This window comes from Candoia aspera, chromosome 1, assembly GCF_035149785.1.
Source record: "Candoia aspera isolate rCanAsp1 chromosome 1, rCanAsp1.hap2, whole genome shotgun sequence".
Classification (NCBI taxonomy): domain Eukaryota; kingdom Metazoa; phylum Chordata; class Lepidosauria; order Squamata; family Boidae; genus Candoia; species Candoia aspera.
Genome location: NC_086153.1, coordinates 4,666,382 through 4,684,186, shown reverse-complemented (window position 1 = coordinate 4,684,186; position 17,805 = coordinate 4,666,382). Strand labels below are relative to the sequence as shown.

General features: G+C 43.0%; 2 protein-coding genes across 3 annotated transcripts in view; one reads left to right on the top strand and one right to left on the bottom strand.

The window, feature by feature from the left end:
- VMP1 (vacuole membrane protein 1) overlaps nucleotides 1-17,805 on the bottom strand; it is a 173,036-nt gene that overhangs the window by 24,682 nt on the left and 130,549 nt on the right. The window lies entirely within an intron of this gene.
- TUBD1 (tubulin delta 1) lies at nucleotides 159-16,547 on the top strand. 2 transcript variants are annotated; one of them, XM_063296423.1, is made up of 9 exons: nucleotides 215-421; nucleotides 2,459-2,649; nucleotides 5,579-5,726; nucleotides 7,421-7,637; nucleotides 8,976-9,207; nucleotides 10,038-10,202; nucleotides 10,657-10,797; nucleotides 14,788-14,971; nucleotides 15,712-16,547. In XM_063296423.1, the coding sequence occupies exons 2-9, from the start codon at nucleotides 2,481-2,483 to the stop codon at nucleotides 15,812-15,814; spliced, it is 1,359 nt and encodes a 452-aa protein (XP_063152493.1). In that variant the 5' UTR covers nucleotides 215-421; nucleotides 2,459-2,480; the 3' UTR covers nucleotides 15,815-16,547. The 2 variants fall into 2 exon arrangements, with proteins under 2 accessions (XP_063152497.1, XP_063152493.1); XM_063296427.1 differs by lacking the exon at nucleotides 10,657-10,797 and having other exon boundaries at nucleotides 159-421.

Here is a 17,805-nt window from a genome sequence, read left to right as displayed (position 1 = left end):
AGCCGACCTCGCCGCTCAACGGCAGCCCGACGTCGTCGCGGTTATCCTCGAGGACGCTTAGACTCGACAGGCGCAAGCGCAGCGGGTGAAATAACGCCCTTCCTCTGCGCGCGCGCGCACCGCCTGGACTGCGGTTGCTCGATAGCTGGGGTGGGAGGGCCTGCTCATGAACCAGCGCCCCAGTGCGCCGGCGTCGACACCACGCATGCGCCGCGCTCGCGGCTGATGCCAGCCGACTTGCCCTTTCTTGGATAATTCTTTCGCGACGGCTTTTCCCGCCTCGGCCGACGGCCTGTTGGGCGCATGCGCAGAAGAAGTCGACAGGGCCGTGACTGTTGCTGGGGGATACGCAAAGGAGGAAGCGTCGATGGACGTGCGGGAAAGTGTGCGCATGCGCCTTGGGAGGAAGAAGAAACGGCGGGTAAATCGGGCTGTTGTATATATTTTTATATACAGTATACATATAAAACATGCATACGTATTATATATATGCCACCTAAGTATGTTAGTTGTTGTTCATAATATAGCTGAGAATACTAACGCGGTTTTTTTTAATAGAAGATTGCCTTTGTTATTACAAGTATTGCTGGATTCATAATCAAGCCTATTTTGCTAATAGCTTATCATAATATTATGGCCTGCTTCTCTGTAACAATCGGCAGGAGGTTTAGTCCTTTGTATCAGTCAAGTAATACACAAATATTTGTTTTAATATATTTAATATAGTCGTACGTGCTAGTCTGTGAGAGCTTGACTTAAAAAAATAACAAGACAAATCATTTGTCTGTTACTGTGTGGTAGGTATAAAGAGCTCATAGTAATAATTTGTATGTATTAAATTGATGTGCTGCCTGACTTCTAGCGACTCCGGGCAATTATACTGATGATAATTATAATTATCCAGTCAGACATACTATAATTATGTTTTATATATATATTATATATAATTATTTATTATATTTATATGTCTGACTCAAAGGCATACACACATCAACATGCGTGTATTAATATTATTAATATTGTGTGTGTGTGTATCATATTGTATTAGTATTATATATATATAATATATTTATTTATTGGTCAAATTTAGCTACCAGCCGTCTCACTCAAAGAGCAACTTGGGGCGGTTTACAATAAAACCAGGATAAAGCCAGAATAAATAATCATTAAAATGCAATACAATAAAACCATATTCTTAAACAAAAATACGGTCCAAAATAGGGGTGTTAAAAAGGTCTTAATGATAAAGTATAAATATAATAAATATAATAATTATACATATATAATATAAGGAGCAAGTGGGCTGGGGAGCATGGGACTTGTAATCCAGTGGGGAAGCCAGTTGTATCCCCATTTAAGGGGGCTCCTTTATAGCCAAGATATGTGCTCACCTAAAGTTGAATTTAGTGGACTTTTCTTCTAATTAACTGTGTTTAAGACTTTATAAGAAGAGGACTATACTTGTCTACGGTGGCAAAAGAATCAGGAGGAGTCTGGTAACCCCCTTTCAGATTATTTTATTCTGCCATTTTATTAAAAGGCAGAAGCTTTGATGAGCTGCAACTCCATCAAATGCATGGAGTGGTTAAATTGATGTAGGATTGATTGATTGATTTATATTTCAAATTCTGTCACTGCCCATCTCTCTCAAAGACTGACTAATTGGGGTGAGATGGGAAAGGAAGACAGGTTGTTAATGCAGAGTACCTGTAAGGCAGACCATGATTGATTATGTGCCATCAAGTCGTTTTTGACTCCTAGCGGCCACATAGATAGTTTTTCTTTGGATGGATCTGTTCCCAAGCAGGTCCTTCAGGTCTCCCAACAGTGCCCCCATCGCCACTGTAACTGAGTCCCTCCATCTGGCTGCTGGTCGTCCTCTTCTTCTCTTTCCTTCCACCTTTCCCAAAATTAGAGCCTTTCCCAGAGAGCTGGGTCTTGGCATCATGTGTCCAAAGTAGGATAATTGATCAATTAACAGTTGTGGTTGCCTCAAAGAACGCAATGGGTTTTTAAGAATTGTTAGTTGATGTCTCACATGTAACCTGCCTCTGCCTCACCAATCTGCCTTCCCCTCCCTTTCCTCCCTACCTCATCCCAACTGAAATCCTACATCAGTTTAATCCAGTGTTTCTCCACCTTGGCAACCTTAAGGTTTGTGGACTTTAATTCCCAGAATCCCCCAGCCAGCCATGCTGGCTGGGGAATTCTGGGAGTTGAAGCCCACGAATTTTAAAGTTGCCAAGGTGGAGAAACACTGGGTTAACCACTCCATTGCATCTGCTGAAGTGAGCTGTAGCTTGCAAAAGCTTCTGCCTTTCTGTAAAATTTATTAGTCGGAAAATCCTAATTTTTTTGCAAGTAATATAGTGATCTGAGTGTGTGTGTGTAAAAATAAAGTCGGTGCTACCAGATGCCAGGTTTAAGGCGGTGATTGAACTTGGCCTCTTCTCCTCAGGATTCAGGGGACGCATGTGAGAATGTCCATCGTAACCATACAACTTGGTCAGTGTGGCAACCAGATTGGGCGTGAGGTGTTTGATACCATCTGCACAGACCTCCACAGCAACCAGGGATTGTGCTCCAAGAAGGAGAATGATTCTTACCAGACAGCTTGCAAAGAACGTTTCTTTGAGGAGAAACCAGGAGGTAACGTATCAAGTCAGCAGCAACCTGATGATCTCTAGACAAGTTGGGGCCAAACCCCTCCACAAGGGAGAATTACGACTGACAGACCAAAGTGGGCACCAAGCTGGGAAAGATTGATGGTGCATGCGGCTTTGCTTATAATTCTATTTAGCAAAGCTATTTTATATCTCTTTGTCTGTCTGTCTATCTATCTCATTTAAGGTCTATCAATTAATAATGCTTTCTAGTAAGGGAGCCCCCAGCTTTAGTCCCATGTGTGATACATGCAGTGTTCCTGGTTGGTGATCAAATAATTATCGGGCGTTAGGACACATTTTGACTAATACAACGTAAGTGCAGCCAAATTCCGATTCTACCCCAAGCATGCTCATGCTGTTCTGTGCAAACTGGTATTCCTAAGCTACAGACTGCCTTATTATCCCTCATCCGCTTTTTTTAATATAATTTTTATTAAGAATTGTAATTACAGAAGTAAAAACTAATACAAACTAAACTTAGAGAAAGAAAGTAAAATGGAAAGATTAGAAAGTGCAGGGAAAAAGAAAGAAGGAAAAGAAACAAAACAATATTACAAAATAAAAAATAAAAGTGACTTCCAACCTTCATCACAACAAGTATAAACAAATTTAATAACTCTTCACCCCCTAGAAGGTTAAACATATCATTTCCTCCCATTCCTTATCTATAAGCAAATCCATAAAACATCAACTTTTCAATCCTGGTGTCAGCAAAAAGTCCATAAAGCGTTGCCAGAACATTGCAAAAAATGTTTAACCTTGATCAAATAAACCAACTTTATATTTCTTCCTTTTACTTCTAACAGTCTTAATCTTCAATCAGATATTGTCGTAGGATTTGATTTATCTTCAATTCTTCTTTGTCCCATCTCACTGATTTCTTCAAGGCTTTAACAAGCCTCTCTTGTAGATCCAATAAAAAAGTATTTTTCAGGTCATTCTCTTGGTTTATCATTTATATTTCCCTTTTAATTTTTAAAACCTCAGCCAGTTTCTTTTGTATATCCAATAAAATGTCCTCTTCCAAATAATTACCTTGGCCTGTCATTTGTAGTTCCACATTCTGTGCTTTCTCTATCTTGTCAGATAAAATTTGTTCTATATCTCTCATTTCTTCATTAACATTAGACTTAGTCTAGCCATAGAAGCAGACATCATTAGTGACAGTGTTGATATTGTAGTTTCTAACTTCTGGCTCCATTCTTCAAAACTTTCCTTTAATATTTCTGATGTTACAACGTTTTGTTTCATTTTATAAGTCCCAGTATTAACTAACATCAGGAGTGTATTTTTTTTTTCTTCTGCTTAAAATTTTTAGTACCCTCTAGTGTCCAGTCTCTAAAATCACCACTTATCTTTTGTTATGACTTGCAATAACCAGGATAGCCAAAATAAGTCTGTTTCCCACCAGAAGTTGTTTATTTTTTACAGTTAAGTTCAAAATCTTAGAGCAAAAGTCAACATTCCAAATTTATCTGAACCCTTAATCCGTTTATAACTTTCTTAGATCCAAGTCATGTTTAGCTTTTTGCTGTTTATTTCAAATTCTTTAAGTTCTTAAGCTTGTAATTAATTTTTCTTTTGTTCAGAGTTGAAGATAAACTCACCTGATGAAGACTTTTCAAACTTGTCATTCCAAAGGCCTCTGATAGCTTTAAGGTAGTTAATAGGCCTTTTCTGAAAGTGATTAGAAAGTGAGGTTGGTGAATTTTATGGGTTCATAAATGAGTTCTGTAAAGACTCCACCATGACTGCAAGCAAGATGGCTGATCCCGTCATTTCCCGGTGCTCAAACCCACAGAAAACCTCTGCCCTGTGGTCTCCTCGTGAGGAGCAGCCATCATGGGGAGCACATGTGGGCAAACTCCTGTCCTCTCCTTATCCAGAGAGGTTCCAAGGAATTGGTCTACTCACTGGTTCCCTAGCCTTTGCCACAGTTGTTGGCTCTGCTGTCGCAAAGCCATCTTCAGTTCGCCATACCTCCCCTGGAAGGCCATCATCCATCATACTCTTGACCACATCCCACCAATTAGAAAGTACATACAGTCTGCTGACACACCCAGGATGTCTCTAGATTTCAAGAGAAAAAATATTAAATGCTACAGACTTTCAAAAACACCAATTTTAATGTATTTGCCAATATGTAAATAAACTTCCAGATACGTGGTATGTTTCCCTTCCCTGGCAATTTTAAATAGAGGCTGGGTAGCCATCTGTGCAGGATGCTTTGTTCTTGCACTGGGCAGGAGGTTAGGCTAGATGACCCCTAAGGTCCCTTCCGACGCTATGATTGTATGAACTGTAAGATCACAGATTATCTTCGTTGGCATTCAGTATTGCCCCCCTGAAAACTGGAATAATTCTGACACAGAGCAGAACGTAGAAGGAAACTTAGCCTGTACAGAGATTTAAAAAATAACACCGTTCTTTAAAGGTAATCAAATGTCACATGGGAATAACTGCCATTGACATGCAGCAGATCCAACCAGTACTCGGATTGTTATTCAGGAGTAAGGGGAGTTGGGTGAGGGGAAGAGAAGCGACAAGTGCCATTTTCTGGACTACAGCTCTATCAAGAAGACCAATGGTAAAATCATAATGTTTGTTAATTTCATTGCATCATCCCCGCCAGCATCTGGTTTATTCAGTAAACCATGCTCAAGCCATGATTTACCTTGATGTGCAAACCGGGCCAGTGTTGATCCCAGTGTTTTCTTCATACTCTTGAGAAGTTATTCACAACCACGGTGGAATATAGAGGAACACACCAATTCGGTTTTCTGTTTTGTCTGTTTTAGAAAAGTTTCTGTTCATAATTGGAGCAAATCAGATTTTGTCCTTCTATATCCTTATTATTTCCTGTTCATCTTGTTTTTAAGTACATGTTTGGCTTTTCTCTTTTTCCTACTTAGGTATGGTTGCTCGGGCTGTCCTGGTCGACATGGAACCTAAAGCGATCAACCAGACTTTATCCTTGGCCTCAAGGACGGGGCGTTGGACATACGGCCCCCGGTCTGCCTTCTGTCAAAAACAAGGCTCAGGAAACAATTGGGCAAACGGGTATGTGTGATGGTCAAGACCGACAAAGCGGTTATTCGTTTATTTATTTCTCCGGTGGATACTTTGTAGCTGCAAAAAGCATCGTGCTGTTTTGCAATCAAGCAAAGGTGTAGCTCGGTCTAGGAATGAAGGACAATATTAAAATTCTCGGTACTGTATTTATCTACTTGACGTTATTCCTGCAGGGATAAAGCATCAGAGCCACTTTTGCAGCCAGAAAACTAAGGCAGACACAGGGGTTCAGCAAGCTAGTTCCTAGGAGGCAGGACGGTTGCAAAAAAAGAAGGAAGTTTGAACTTACGTGGGAGACAACCACTTCCGTATTACTGCAGAGAAAACCTCATGGCTGTGTCTGTGTAGTCCCTAGGACAGCATTTCTCAACCTTGGCCGCTTGAAGACGTGTGGACTTCAACTCCCAGAATTCCCCAGCCAGTGTTGAAGTCCACACGTCTTCAAGCGGCCAAGGTGGAGAAATGCTGCACTTGGAGCTGAGCTTGACTGGCGGGTAACTTTCACTCTAAATATCAGCAAAATTCATACATGGTCTGCACTTGCTTAAAAAAAAAAAACAACACACTCAAGTCTGTTTTGTTTATTTTATTTTATTTTATTTATTCGACGAATTTGATAGATAGATAAATAAATAAGCCTGTTTTATCTTCAAAACCAACGTGCTTCAGTACTGTGACCCAGTAGAGACATTGCTCCAAAGCCAGCCTGGTGTTTTCCTCCCCTCTCCCTTTTTGCTCGATGAAGAGCTTTTGAAACCTGAAAGCTAGCAATGGCTTTGTAATGTTCATTCTGCCTGCCTGCTGGGCCGCCTCAAGGCGCTTTGATTTTGCTTTCTCGTGGCCCAGGCGGCAGTGATGGCTTTCGATGCCTCCCCTCATTTATATAACCCGTCTGTTCCTAGCATGACGTGCCTGAACCGCCACGTCTTGTTTGTTTGTTTGTTTATTATTTGAATTTATATCACCGCCCATCTCCCCCAACAGGGGACCCTGGGCGGTTTACGATAAAAGACAATAAAAATGTATAAACCTAAATTACAGTCTAAAAATGTAAATAAAATAAATAGACATCAAACCCAAGAGGGGATGGAATCCTAATCAATAGCGGGTGCTATGGCGCCAACCACCCCCAGGTGGAGCTGTTACCCTCCCCATCCCAAGCAAGTCGGCAGAACCAGGTCTTCAAACTCTTCCGGAAACCCAGGAGCGAGGAAACCTGTCTCAACTCCGGGGGCAAGATATACCAAAGGGTGGGCGCCCCTGCAGAGAAGTCCTGCCTCCTGGACCCCGCCAGGTGGAATTCCTTTGTTGATGGGGTCTGTGGCATGCCCTCCCTGCCTGAGCGTGTGGGGCGGGTCAATGTGATGGGGACGAGACGGTCCCTCAGGTAGCCTGGTCCCATGCCATTTAGGGCTTTAAAGGTGATAACCAACACCTTGAATTGGACCCGGAAGCAGACCGGCACCCAGTGCAGCTTGCGTAACAGTGGTGTCACATGTGCCGTTTTTACAGCACCAGTAACTGTCCGCGCCGCCACATTCTGGACCAGCTGAAGCTTCCGAATGCTCTTCAAGGGCAGCCCGATGTAGAGCGCATTGCAGTAGTCTATATGGGAGATGACAAGGGCCTGAGTGACTGTTTGGAGTCACTTACCCTTCTTTCCTTCCCAAACTCCGCCCCAGCTACTGCATTCACGGTCCCAGGCACGAAGAGGCCATCCTGAACCTGATCCAGAAGGAAGCGGAAAAGTGTGACCGCCTCGGCGGCTTCTTGATGATCATGAGCATGGCCGGTGGGACGGGGTCGGGCCTGGGGGCGTTTGTGACGGCAGCCCTAAGAGAGGTGTATCCAAACTCCTTCCTGCTCAACCACGTCATCTGGCCCTATGGAACCGGGGAGGTGAGTGTCCCAGGTCTTTGGCGGAGCATGCCGGATCTCCTCGCTTGGGGGTGAAAAGAAGTTTAAGGCAGGAAGTGGTGCAGAATGTAGTGGTTAAGGCGCCAGGCTAGAAACCGGGAGACCATGAATTCTAGTCCCACCTTAGGCATGAAAGCCAGCTGGGCGACCTTGGGCCAGTCACTCTCTCTCAGCCCAACTCACCTCACAGGGTTGTTGTTGTGGGGAAAATAGGAGGAGGAAGGAGTATTAGGTATGTTCCCCACCTTGAGTTATTTGTAAAAATAATAAAGGCAGGATAAAAAATAAAAAAAGAGGCAGAATTATTGCGGGGGGGAGGCTTCCCTGGGATTTGGGTGAAAGTCACGTGGGTAATGACGCCCAGCTGCTTCAAGGATCACGCCACAGTTTGGATGTGTTTCCTGCTTCCAGAAGGCAAGGAACCATGCCCGCTTTTTTCAGGATCCGTGGTTAGAGGGGGCTGGAGGACCCCCAAAAGGGAAAACTAGTGGTTCTTTCCTAATGTGGACTGAAGAACTTTACATGGCAGCATCCAAGAATTCTCTTGGGGAGACACGTGCTGCATGGCAGAGGGCTAGTCCCTGCTCAAAGAAGGCCTCCTGTCTGGCTCTCCAGTGTGGCCCCCGTGGGTGCTGACGCTCCCACCCACAGATATTTCCCTTGGCACCTATTGGGCTCTTTCTCCCACCTGGTTGTTTTTTCAAAGCTGCTTTTGAATAAAAATAAGTCCATGAAATGCTAGCCCTGCTGCAGGAGAAAGCTGTGGCCACAGCGGGCACCTGTATTTCCCACAGTCCCTCCGCCAACCCCCTACGAAGCAAAATGGTGGGTTGGTATAGCTGGGGATTTTCTGAGAATCGTACTGCCAGGGGCATTCCCAAGGAGGGAGTCACAAAAGTGACAACAGCAGCTGTGGCTGCGCAGCTGAAGGCCCCCCCCTTTTTTTTTTTTTTTACATGCTGTGGATTGTGACACGTGTAAAAAAGTTGGGTGGAGCTTCGGTTGCACAGTCAGGGGGGCATTGACTTTTTGGACACTCGCACCAGCGATACCCTTGGTGCCTGCATCTCCAGAAAAAAAAAAATGTTCGGCTGAACAATATCTTCCAGGAGGCTAGGAGGTATGGTGAGGAGCAGATCTTGTCAGGTCGCTTTCAGGTCTGTATTTAATGACTGGCCACGTCTCTTATGGCAACTTGTTTCTCGCACTGCCCATGATTCACCAGAGGTCAAGGATGAAGGAATTCGGGTCTGGGATCCACTTCGTGAGAACTGCCAGACCGTATATAAAGCCGCTCCTTTTCCCTCCTCTCTTTTCAAGGTTATTGTCCAAAATTACAACTCTGTCCTGACACTCTCACACTTATACCAGTCCTCGGATGCCCTACTGGTTCATGAGAACGATGCCATCCATAAGATCTGCCTGCAGCTGATGAACATCAAACAGATTTCTTTCCAGGATATCAACCGAGTGATTGCACATCAGTTGGGAAGTGTCTTCCAGCCTGCTTACTCCTCCGAAGGGGCGGCTCACTACAGCAGGTCCCCTTTAGGTATTGGTTGCTGCTTGTGAAAAATGCCTAGCTTACTTTTCCTCAAAATCATCCTTACGCAGTGCAAAACAAAGTAAAACTGAAGACAAGGTCAGCGCATCGTAGGACTGCAAAGAAAACATCCATATTTTTTACAACAATATTTTTCTTAGTAAAGGGAAAGGCTCAAGCCAAGAACCGTGTTTTCAAAAGCATTAGAACCGTAGTACGTGTTGAGGACAGTAGAAGGAAGTGGCTGAAAAAAACTCAGCGCTTATGGTGGCATCTTCTGTCCTCTTCTTTGTCTTAATGGTGTTTGCAAAAAAAGTCCATACAGGTAGTCCTCGCTTAACGACCGTTCATTTAGTGATGGTTCGGACTTACGGCAGTGCTGGAAAAACCAACTTGCAACCTGTCCTGGCGCTTAAAACCGTCACAGCTTTCCCCCTGTGGTCACAATTCAGGTGTTTTGCAAATGGTTCACATTTACAACCATCCCAGCATTCTGTGGTCATGTGATCATCATTTTCAACCTTCCCGACCAGCTTCCAGCAAGCATAATCAATGGGGAAACCATGTGACTTGCTTAACGACCACATGGTTCACTTAATGGCTCCAATTATTTGCTTAATGACCGCTGCAAAAGTTGTAAAATCAGGTCAGATTCACTTAATGACTGCTTCGCTTAGCAACTGAAATTCCGGTCCCAATTGTGGTCATTAAGCAAGGACTACCTGTACACGTCACTAGTCCATAATGTTTCCATTTAGAGCCCATCGGTCCTTAACGCTAGTTATTTCTGGCAAAGTTGTGTAAAATTGTGCTGTTAATCTTCGTTTCCTCCTTTCCAGGGGACCTGATGGAAGCCTTAGTTCCCCACCCAGAGTTCAAGGTATTGGGCCTCCGGAATATCCCTCAAATGTCTGAGAGTTCCCTTGCCTACACCACCTTTGCTTGGCCTGGGCTCCTGAAGCACCTCAGGCAGATGCTCATCGCAAATGCAAAAATGGAGGAAGGTGACTCAAAGCTGCATGTTTCCACTTAACAACAGCTGTGGCCAGTGGCTTCTCAGGACATCCCCACCCCCACCCCAAATCTCTGGAATAAGATATTCCTGGTGCCAATTCCACTCTCTTGCTCCCGTCAGGCAATTTTTAATATGTTAATTGCATGCTATAGTGTTTAATTATGTGTCTGCTGATTGTGCTTGCATTGTTGTGCGGAAAACAAAAGGCAGGAGTTTTAGGTATGTTTGCTGCCTTGAGGTGACCAAATATATATATTTTTAAAAAGTGGGATAAAAATATATTATTATAGTAATCATAATAATAATGCATATTAGTTCCTTTTTTTAAGGTACTCCGTGGGAAAACGTAAGAACAGCAGCATGCATTTTTGAAAAAATAAATAACCAGAACTAGTTCTAAACAGCTGGATTGACTCGAACTTCCTGTTCACCTTTCCTTTCAGGTATTGACTGGCAGGTGCGGCCCCCAGCCACCAGAGTTCCCGCAGCTCAGAAACCATCTTTAAATCGGACAGTTAATTTTAATACTTCAGTCGCCAACCTGGTCACTCTGCGAGGGAAAGAGGCGCCGTGTGCAGATCTGGGTAAGCAGCTCCAGCCGGGAGAAGCAGGGGCAACGGGCGTCTTTTCCTCTGGGCCTGCCAACAGCCGCTTTTCCGGTCCGGCCTCTCTGGCTTCGCTCCCTCCAGAAAAAATGGGGCTTCTAGACAGTGGGGAAGTTGCTGAAGGTATGGTCAGTAGATTGTGGGAAGACCGTGTTAGTCCAAATACACATTTTTTTCCCAATGTCAGGACACACAGCCCCCAAGGACCACTGTGCTGACTTGGTTCTGAAACTGCTTTCCCTGAAACCGGAGCATCCATGGGGGTGGGGTTGAAGAGTCAAGGCGGTGGCTTCAGATCCACGGAATGGAATCTACCTGGACCTCTTAATTTCTCCCTGCCTCCAACAGATACCCTTGCACCATATTGCCTTATCAAAGGAAGAGAGCCCTCTAATGCATGGGTATCCAACCTTTTGGCTTCCCTGGGCCACACTGAGTGAAGAGGAATCGTCTTGGGCCACACATAAAATATATAATATAGTTAATGTGTATAAGTAATAAAACTTCATTTGTTTTTTTTTTTATATTTTTTATTATAAAATTTTTAAAAAGAGGGCAACGTAAGTGGGATATTTGACCAAGTTTTTGTGAAACCAATGCATCTGGTTCAATGAAAGTGGTTGCAATTCTCAGTGAGTTCTCAAGGCGCTCATCAGAAATTTTAATCCTTATTTTACTCTTGGCTGACTGGCTGGGGAATTCTGCGAGTTGACGTCCACCCATCTTAAAGCTGCCGAGGTTGAGAAACACTGCTTTAAGGTTTGTGGAAAATAGAGGTCTCCACCCTCTGTGAAAAGGGTGAAAAAGAGCAGAGGAAAGAGCTAATGAGCAACCATTAGAGACCAGACTAACCAAAAATCAAACCCATTGCAAAAATCACTCTGCTAGAGCTGAGTCAAACTAACACATTTTAGTTATTGAGCAGGCTGCCTCTCTTCTTGTTTTTTTCCCCCAGTAGTAATTTTATTAAAGATTAAATTACAACAGTAAAAACTAATACAAACTAAAAAAAGAAAAAATAGAAGGTGCAGAAAAGAAAGAAAAATAGAAAGTAAAGAAAAATAAGAATATAGTAAAGAAAAAGGAAATAAATAAAGTGACTTCCCCCTTCATCACAAGAAGTATAAACAATTTTAGTAACTTATTGCCTTCTCTTAAAATACAACAAATCATCTCTACTTCCCATATCCCATCTCTTATCTATAAACAAATTCATGAAGCATCATCAGTTCAGTCCTGGTGTCAGCAAAAGAGCATTAAAGGTTACCAGAGATAACAACCTATCTATTTTAATCTTGATCAAATAAACCAACTTTATATTCCTTCCTTTTGCTTCTAACAATCTTGATCTTTAGTTCCTTCAAATAAAGTCCTAGAATTTGATTTCTTTTCATTTTTTCTTTGTCCCTTCTCACAAAATTCTTCAAAGCTTTAACAATATTTTTTTGTAAATCCGATATAGGAAAACTGTCCAGGTCACTCCCTTGGTTTGTTATTTGTATATCCATTTTAATTATTAAGACATCAACTGTGGGTTTTGTTTTGGTTTGTTTTGGTTTGGTTTTCTTGGTATGTCCAGTGTAACATCTTTTTCCATGTTATTCTTATAGCCTGTCATTTTTAAACCCACTTTCAAACCAGTCTTGATCTTGTCGGGTAAAACTTGTTCCTCTTCCATTGCATCTTTTAAACACAGTCCATCTATAGAGGCAGACGCTCTTAAAAATTAAAAAAACTCTTAAAAATTAACTTCTGGGTCCATTGTTCAAAAATATCCTTCAGCATGCCCAATGTTAAAATATTTTGCTTCATTCTGTAATTGTGTGTTGAGTTCGAATGTTCTCCTTTAATTATAATCTTTAGTTCCGTCTAGTTCCCTCTAGTGTCCAATTTTTAAAGTTTTAACTTGCTATGCTTTCTTTAAAATTCAGAACAAAAGCATTTTCCCAGGGGAAGGATTCTCTATTATTAATTCCAAAATCTTGTTTCAAATTTATCTGGACCCTTAGTCCATTTGTAACTTTCTAAAATCAAAGTTTTAATCACCCTTTTGCTGTTCATTCCAAAAAAAATATTTTTTTAAACTCTTAAACTTGCGGTTAAAACTTCTTTCGCTAAGGTATGAAGGAAACTCACCCAGTGCTGTAAAACTTGTCGATCCAAAGGTTTCTAATAGCGGAAAAGCAGTTAACAAGCAATTTCCAAAAGTGATTAGAAAAGGATTGCAAACTTAGTGTCCTTTTGAAAGGCGTTGACCATGGTTTGAGCGAAAAGATGGCTATTCCCTCATCTCCCAGAGCTTTAAACTGCCAGAGACTGCTATCGTGCAGTCTCCTCCTCAGGAGCAGCTGCGTGGAGCACTTGTGGGTGATCTCAAGTCCTCTCCTTGTCCGGAGAGATTTCGAAGAGCCGGTCTACTTTCCGGCTTTTCGTTCCACTGTGGTCGTCAGCTCCGCTTTTCACAGCTCCGTCTTCAGTCTGCCATTTCTTCCCCGGAAGTCCAGCAGTCTGATTCTCAAAAATGGTTAACCAGATCCCTTGGGATAGCTTCATGCGGTGTTTTTGTTAACTTTCCCTTGTTTTCTGTCCTAATCATCTGTTGAACTGAGATAAAAATGGCGGTATATGCAGAGAGGGGGCTTGAAATAAGAGTTCACTGCATTTGAGATTCTCATGAACTCGGCAAGTAGTGAGTGGAAACATAGTCGGGGCTTCAGCTACATCCAAATAGAAGTTTTTAAAGAAGGGTGACTTACTCTGCGCACAGTGTAAAGTTGCAAGCTTTCCAGATCCATGAGCACTGCAGAGAATTACTACTTTGCGAGGGACAGAATGCGGAACCGATGGGACTTGTGAAAACCATGTAATTTGAGTTACAGCCGCTCTTTGAGTGAGATGGGCGGGGACGAAATTCGAAATATAAATGAAATAAATACATTTCGATTTCTAGCCTGCCTGCAAGTGCTCTGTTTTAGAGAATTAGGCAAATTCATAGATGGGTTAAAAAGAGCAGCCGTGGATGTCTGTTCTGTGCCCTGTGAGATGTTGGGCAGATAAGAAGAGAGAGCGGTTGCTTTCAAATCTGATTTACTGGCTTCCCCAAAGCAGCTGTCTGGCCTGGGTAGGAAACTGCCTGGTTCCTTGGAAGGAAGTCCCCTGATTTACAAGGCAAGCTACTCCCAGGGAGCTGGCACACTTCCAGTTCAGGAGGGCTTTCCTCCTGTCCTTTCGGTGACCCACTGCACTGCCTCCGGGCTGACCAGCCTCAGCATTTATGGAAAATGTGATGGACGGAACGGAAGTACCATTGAAATCTGGGCAAATCATTAGAGCCGTATTTCCATTCATATGCAACTGGTTGAATGATGATGCTAGAAGCTCACGACTGCTTGCTATCTTAAAATGGTGGAAAGTCAGATTAAAACCAGCCAAGGTGGAAAGATCTTACAGAAAAAGAGGGGGCCTGTCCCAGTGCTTCCCTCTCCGTCAGGAAAGAATCGCCCAGTGGGGGAAAGAAGGTCACTCAGGTCCTTTGTACCTGCTTGATCTTATTTCTGGAGCTCTTAAAAGGAGCAAGACAGAAATATAACACAGGCAGTGACTGTTCAAAGTTATGACAGTGCTAAAAAAAATAATGTTGCGAATAATCCTCGCATTTACAACCATCACAGCATCCCACAGTCGCATGATTGCCATTTGCATACTACGCAACCAGCGTGCATTTTCACTTTTGACAAGCAGAGTTAATAACAGAAGGCAGAAGTAAAATCGTAAGTCGCAGTCACGTGATTTTTCACTTAGCAGCTGTGTTGCTTCGCTTAACGACCGAAGGGGGAGTGAGGTCGTAAGCCCAGTCACGGTCACGTGATTTTCTTCTTAGCGACCGAGTTCCCGGTCCTAATTATGGTTGCTAAGTGAGGACTACCTGTAATCCTCAGATCTAACGTTGCACTTCCTTGCCTGTCACAGGTGGTTTCCAGGATCCGGCCTTGTACACTTCCTGGCTAAATTCTCCGCAGGCTTTGAGCATCTGGAAGACCCCGAGAGCCTTTAATAAGTATGAGAAGTCTGCATCTTTGGTCAGCAATAGCCAGTTTTTGCTCACCCCTCTCAACAGTCTAGTGGGCAAGGCTTGGAAAATGTTTGCTTCCAAGTAAGTTGAAAAGAAATTAATTGCTTTTTATTTTTGGCTAGCATGCCATCGTTTTGGTGCGAGTGGTGAGTGGAACCAATGAAAGCACGTTAACCGCTCGGAACCTGGGAGGTATAAATTGCACTATGCAGCCTCTATGCTGATTTTTTAAACATCTGAGCAGTTTGCATCTGCTGGCAACAAAGAATTATATCTTGCAAGCTATTGTGTGCACAGTTTCTCTCTTTCTGAATAGTTCATTCTGATGTCGCAGGGAAGGGAAAAGATGCTCCATTTTCTGATTATGTTGTGGGGCAGGAGCAGCATGGTTCTGGGGGTCAGGGGCCACTGAATATGTGGGGGGGCCAAGTAGGGGCCACAGAGGTGGGGCAGTAGTGCAAAGAGCATGGCCCCACTTGCATCAGGGGGGCTTAGAATGTCAACCTTTTCTGGGGGCTGGAGAGCTTCCTTGCTTTTTAAACTGGGTTAATCCTGGGTTAAGGTTTTTCTGTGTTCCCCCACCTCAGTAAATCATACTCATTTATGCAGTTGGAGGCCTGGTCCAGTTTAGGAAGTGGGTAGACAACAGGGGAAGGAGGCCTTATCTCCAGTCGCCCCCAAGATGTGAAAGTGCATCAGTGTTTCTGGCTTTGAATCTATAACTAATCGGTGTCCCGCTGCTTTCCCTCAAAGTAGTCACGGGTAATTTGAGCTGGGCAGGTACCTCTTGCTCACCAAAACCTCTTGTTCATTCCACACAGGGCTTACGTTCACCAGTATTCAAAGTTTGGGATTGAAGAAGATGACTTTCTGGGCTGTTTCACAACTTTGGAGCAAGTGATTGCCAGCTATAGCAGCCTCTGATTTTCAAATCTATCTTTGAATGGTTTGGGATGGCATTTCAGCTTTTTAGTTCCAAAAAATGGGTAACAAGAGTACCCAAGTGCTATATGCATTTCCAAGATGATGAAGAATGGAATAAGGAATGTCTATTGTGCACCCATCCCAACGGAGCACATGGATTCTGCAATGCCTTACAAATGCAGGAGCTCCCACACCTATGGAGGTCCCCTCCAAGAACCGAGGAGCTGCACATTTTCGGTGGAGGAAGTACATTCAGTGGCAGGTCCTTGAAATGGGGTGGTGTGCTCAGCTTTGGATCACACCAGGCACTGTCAGTGATTGGAGATAACCCTTTTTTCATTTGCCACCATGTGTATTTTCTACATTCCTAGTTTTATGTGTTTTGAATGGAATATATAAATTAATTTATGACATCTGCCTGGGTGAATACTCATTTTTCTTCCTATAGCAACAGCATGGGGTAACTTGATTTGAGAAAAGGTGGCTTAGTAAAGTTGCCCTGTTTGGGGACCGGTTTGTATAACCCCATACAAAGCCAGCTCCCCTTTCTGCTGTTTTGAGATTGCCAAGAAATGAGGAGCTTTTGGTTTTTCTGCAAATCCAGAGAGATGCTTGACAAATGGAATTCCTTGTGGCTGCTGTGAAAAAAAAAAAGTCTATATACAATTGTGATGCTCGTTTGTATCCCACAAGTCGCTTGTTCACGAAGAACTCCAGTACTATTATTTGGGGGGGGGGGCAACTTAAATGAAAATAATCCTCTGACGATTGAATGATCAAGTAATCTATTTCACGAAATGAAAGAATTAGGTTAGCCAAACAAGCCCCACTACCCATTTCCACCCTATGAAAGTTGTACAAAGTGCCAAGATTTGTTTTCATGAAATGGAGGGGACCCTTTGTCAACATGCTAGATTTTCCAAGGGTTGTGCTAAGTGGATAAATGTGGCTTTTTTCATGAAATGGACATTTGGGGATATTACACATCATTTGTAAATAATGGAATTAACCATTTTTCTCTGTCTGTCTGTATAAAAATTCCATTTCACAACAGCAAGAACGTTGCAAGAAATTCATGCATACAATCCTGGGTCTCTGCAAGGAGTCAAGTGGTACCACAGGCTTGACATTATATGTCGAAGTTGCCATGGGTTCTCTGAGATGCTTATGCATGTAATTTAAATTCTGCATCAGCTCCTCTCGCAATCAAGATTATACTCAGTTGCAGCACTTAACAGAAAATTTTCCTTGATGTCTTCTTCAGCCACGCCATCTGGCCTGCAAATCTCACCCAAAATACACCAACAGAAGCCACTGAAAGTTTGATGCTCTCCACAGGTGCCAGGACAATTTTTCCACAAGTTCCTTGCCAGCATGGAAAGGGACCACATTGGGGGAATAGGTGCTCTAATGCTTGAGTATCCAAAAAAAAAAAAGCATCCATGATGCCAAAGTGGTGATTGTTGGCAGCGTTTTCAGCATCCACCATTTCTACAGAAATTCTCCAGATCCATCCATCACTCAGCAAGAGGCTATATTCAAATCATTCACCAGTGTTCCAGGACCATGTTCTTTTGAATCTAAGGCAGTGTTTCTCAACCTTGGTAAGTTTAAGATGGGTGGACTTCAACTCCCAGAATTCCCCAGCCAGCAAGGGGATTCTGGGAGTTGAAGTCCACCCATCTTAAACTTGCCAAAGGTTGAGAAACACTGATCTAAGGACTGTATTGGCCATGTACCTCAGAACAACATATGCTTTCAGAATATTGGGAGTGATAAAACCTAAGTCCAAAATGCTGGCAGATTCTTGCGGTATTCCACACACAACCCAAAACAGAAGACTATTCAGTATACCAGCAAAACTGACCTCTGTGTACCTATTTATTTTTGTTTAATAGCTGCCCATTGTCCTAAGAACTTCTAAGCAGGTTCTAATCCGTAAAACATACAGTGAAATAAAAGTAAACAATACTTAAAAACACTGAAAATAA

Excerpts from the sequence above, each read along its gene's own strand:
- TUBD1 (XM_063296423.1), top strand. The coding sequence starts at position 2,481 with ATGTCCATCGTAACCATACAACTTGGTCAGTGTGGCAACCAGATTGGG. Across the intron at positions 5,727-7,420 it reads GGAAACAATTGGGCAAACGG|CTACTGCATTCACGGTCCCA; the intron begins GTATGTGTGATG and ends ACTCCGCCCCAG. Across the intron at positions 7,638-8,975 it reads GGCCCTATGGAACCGGGGAG|GTTATTGTCCAAAATTACAA; the intron begins GTGAGTGTCCCA and ends TCTCTTTTCAAG.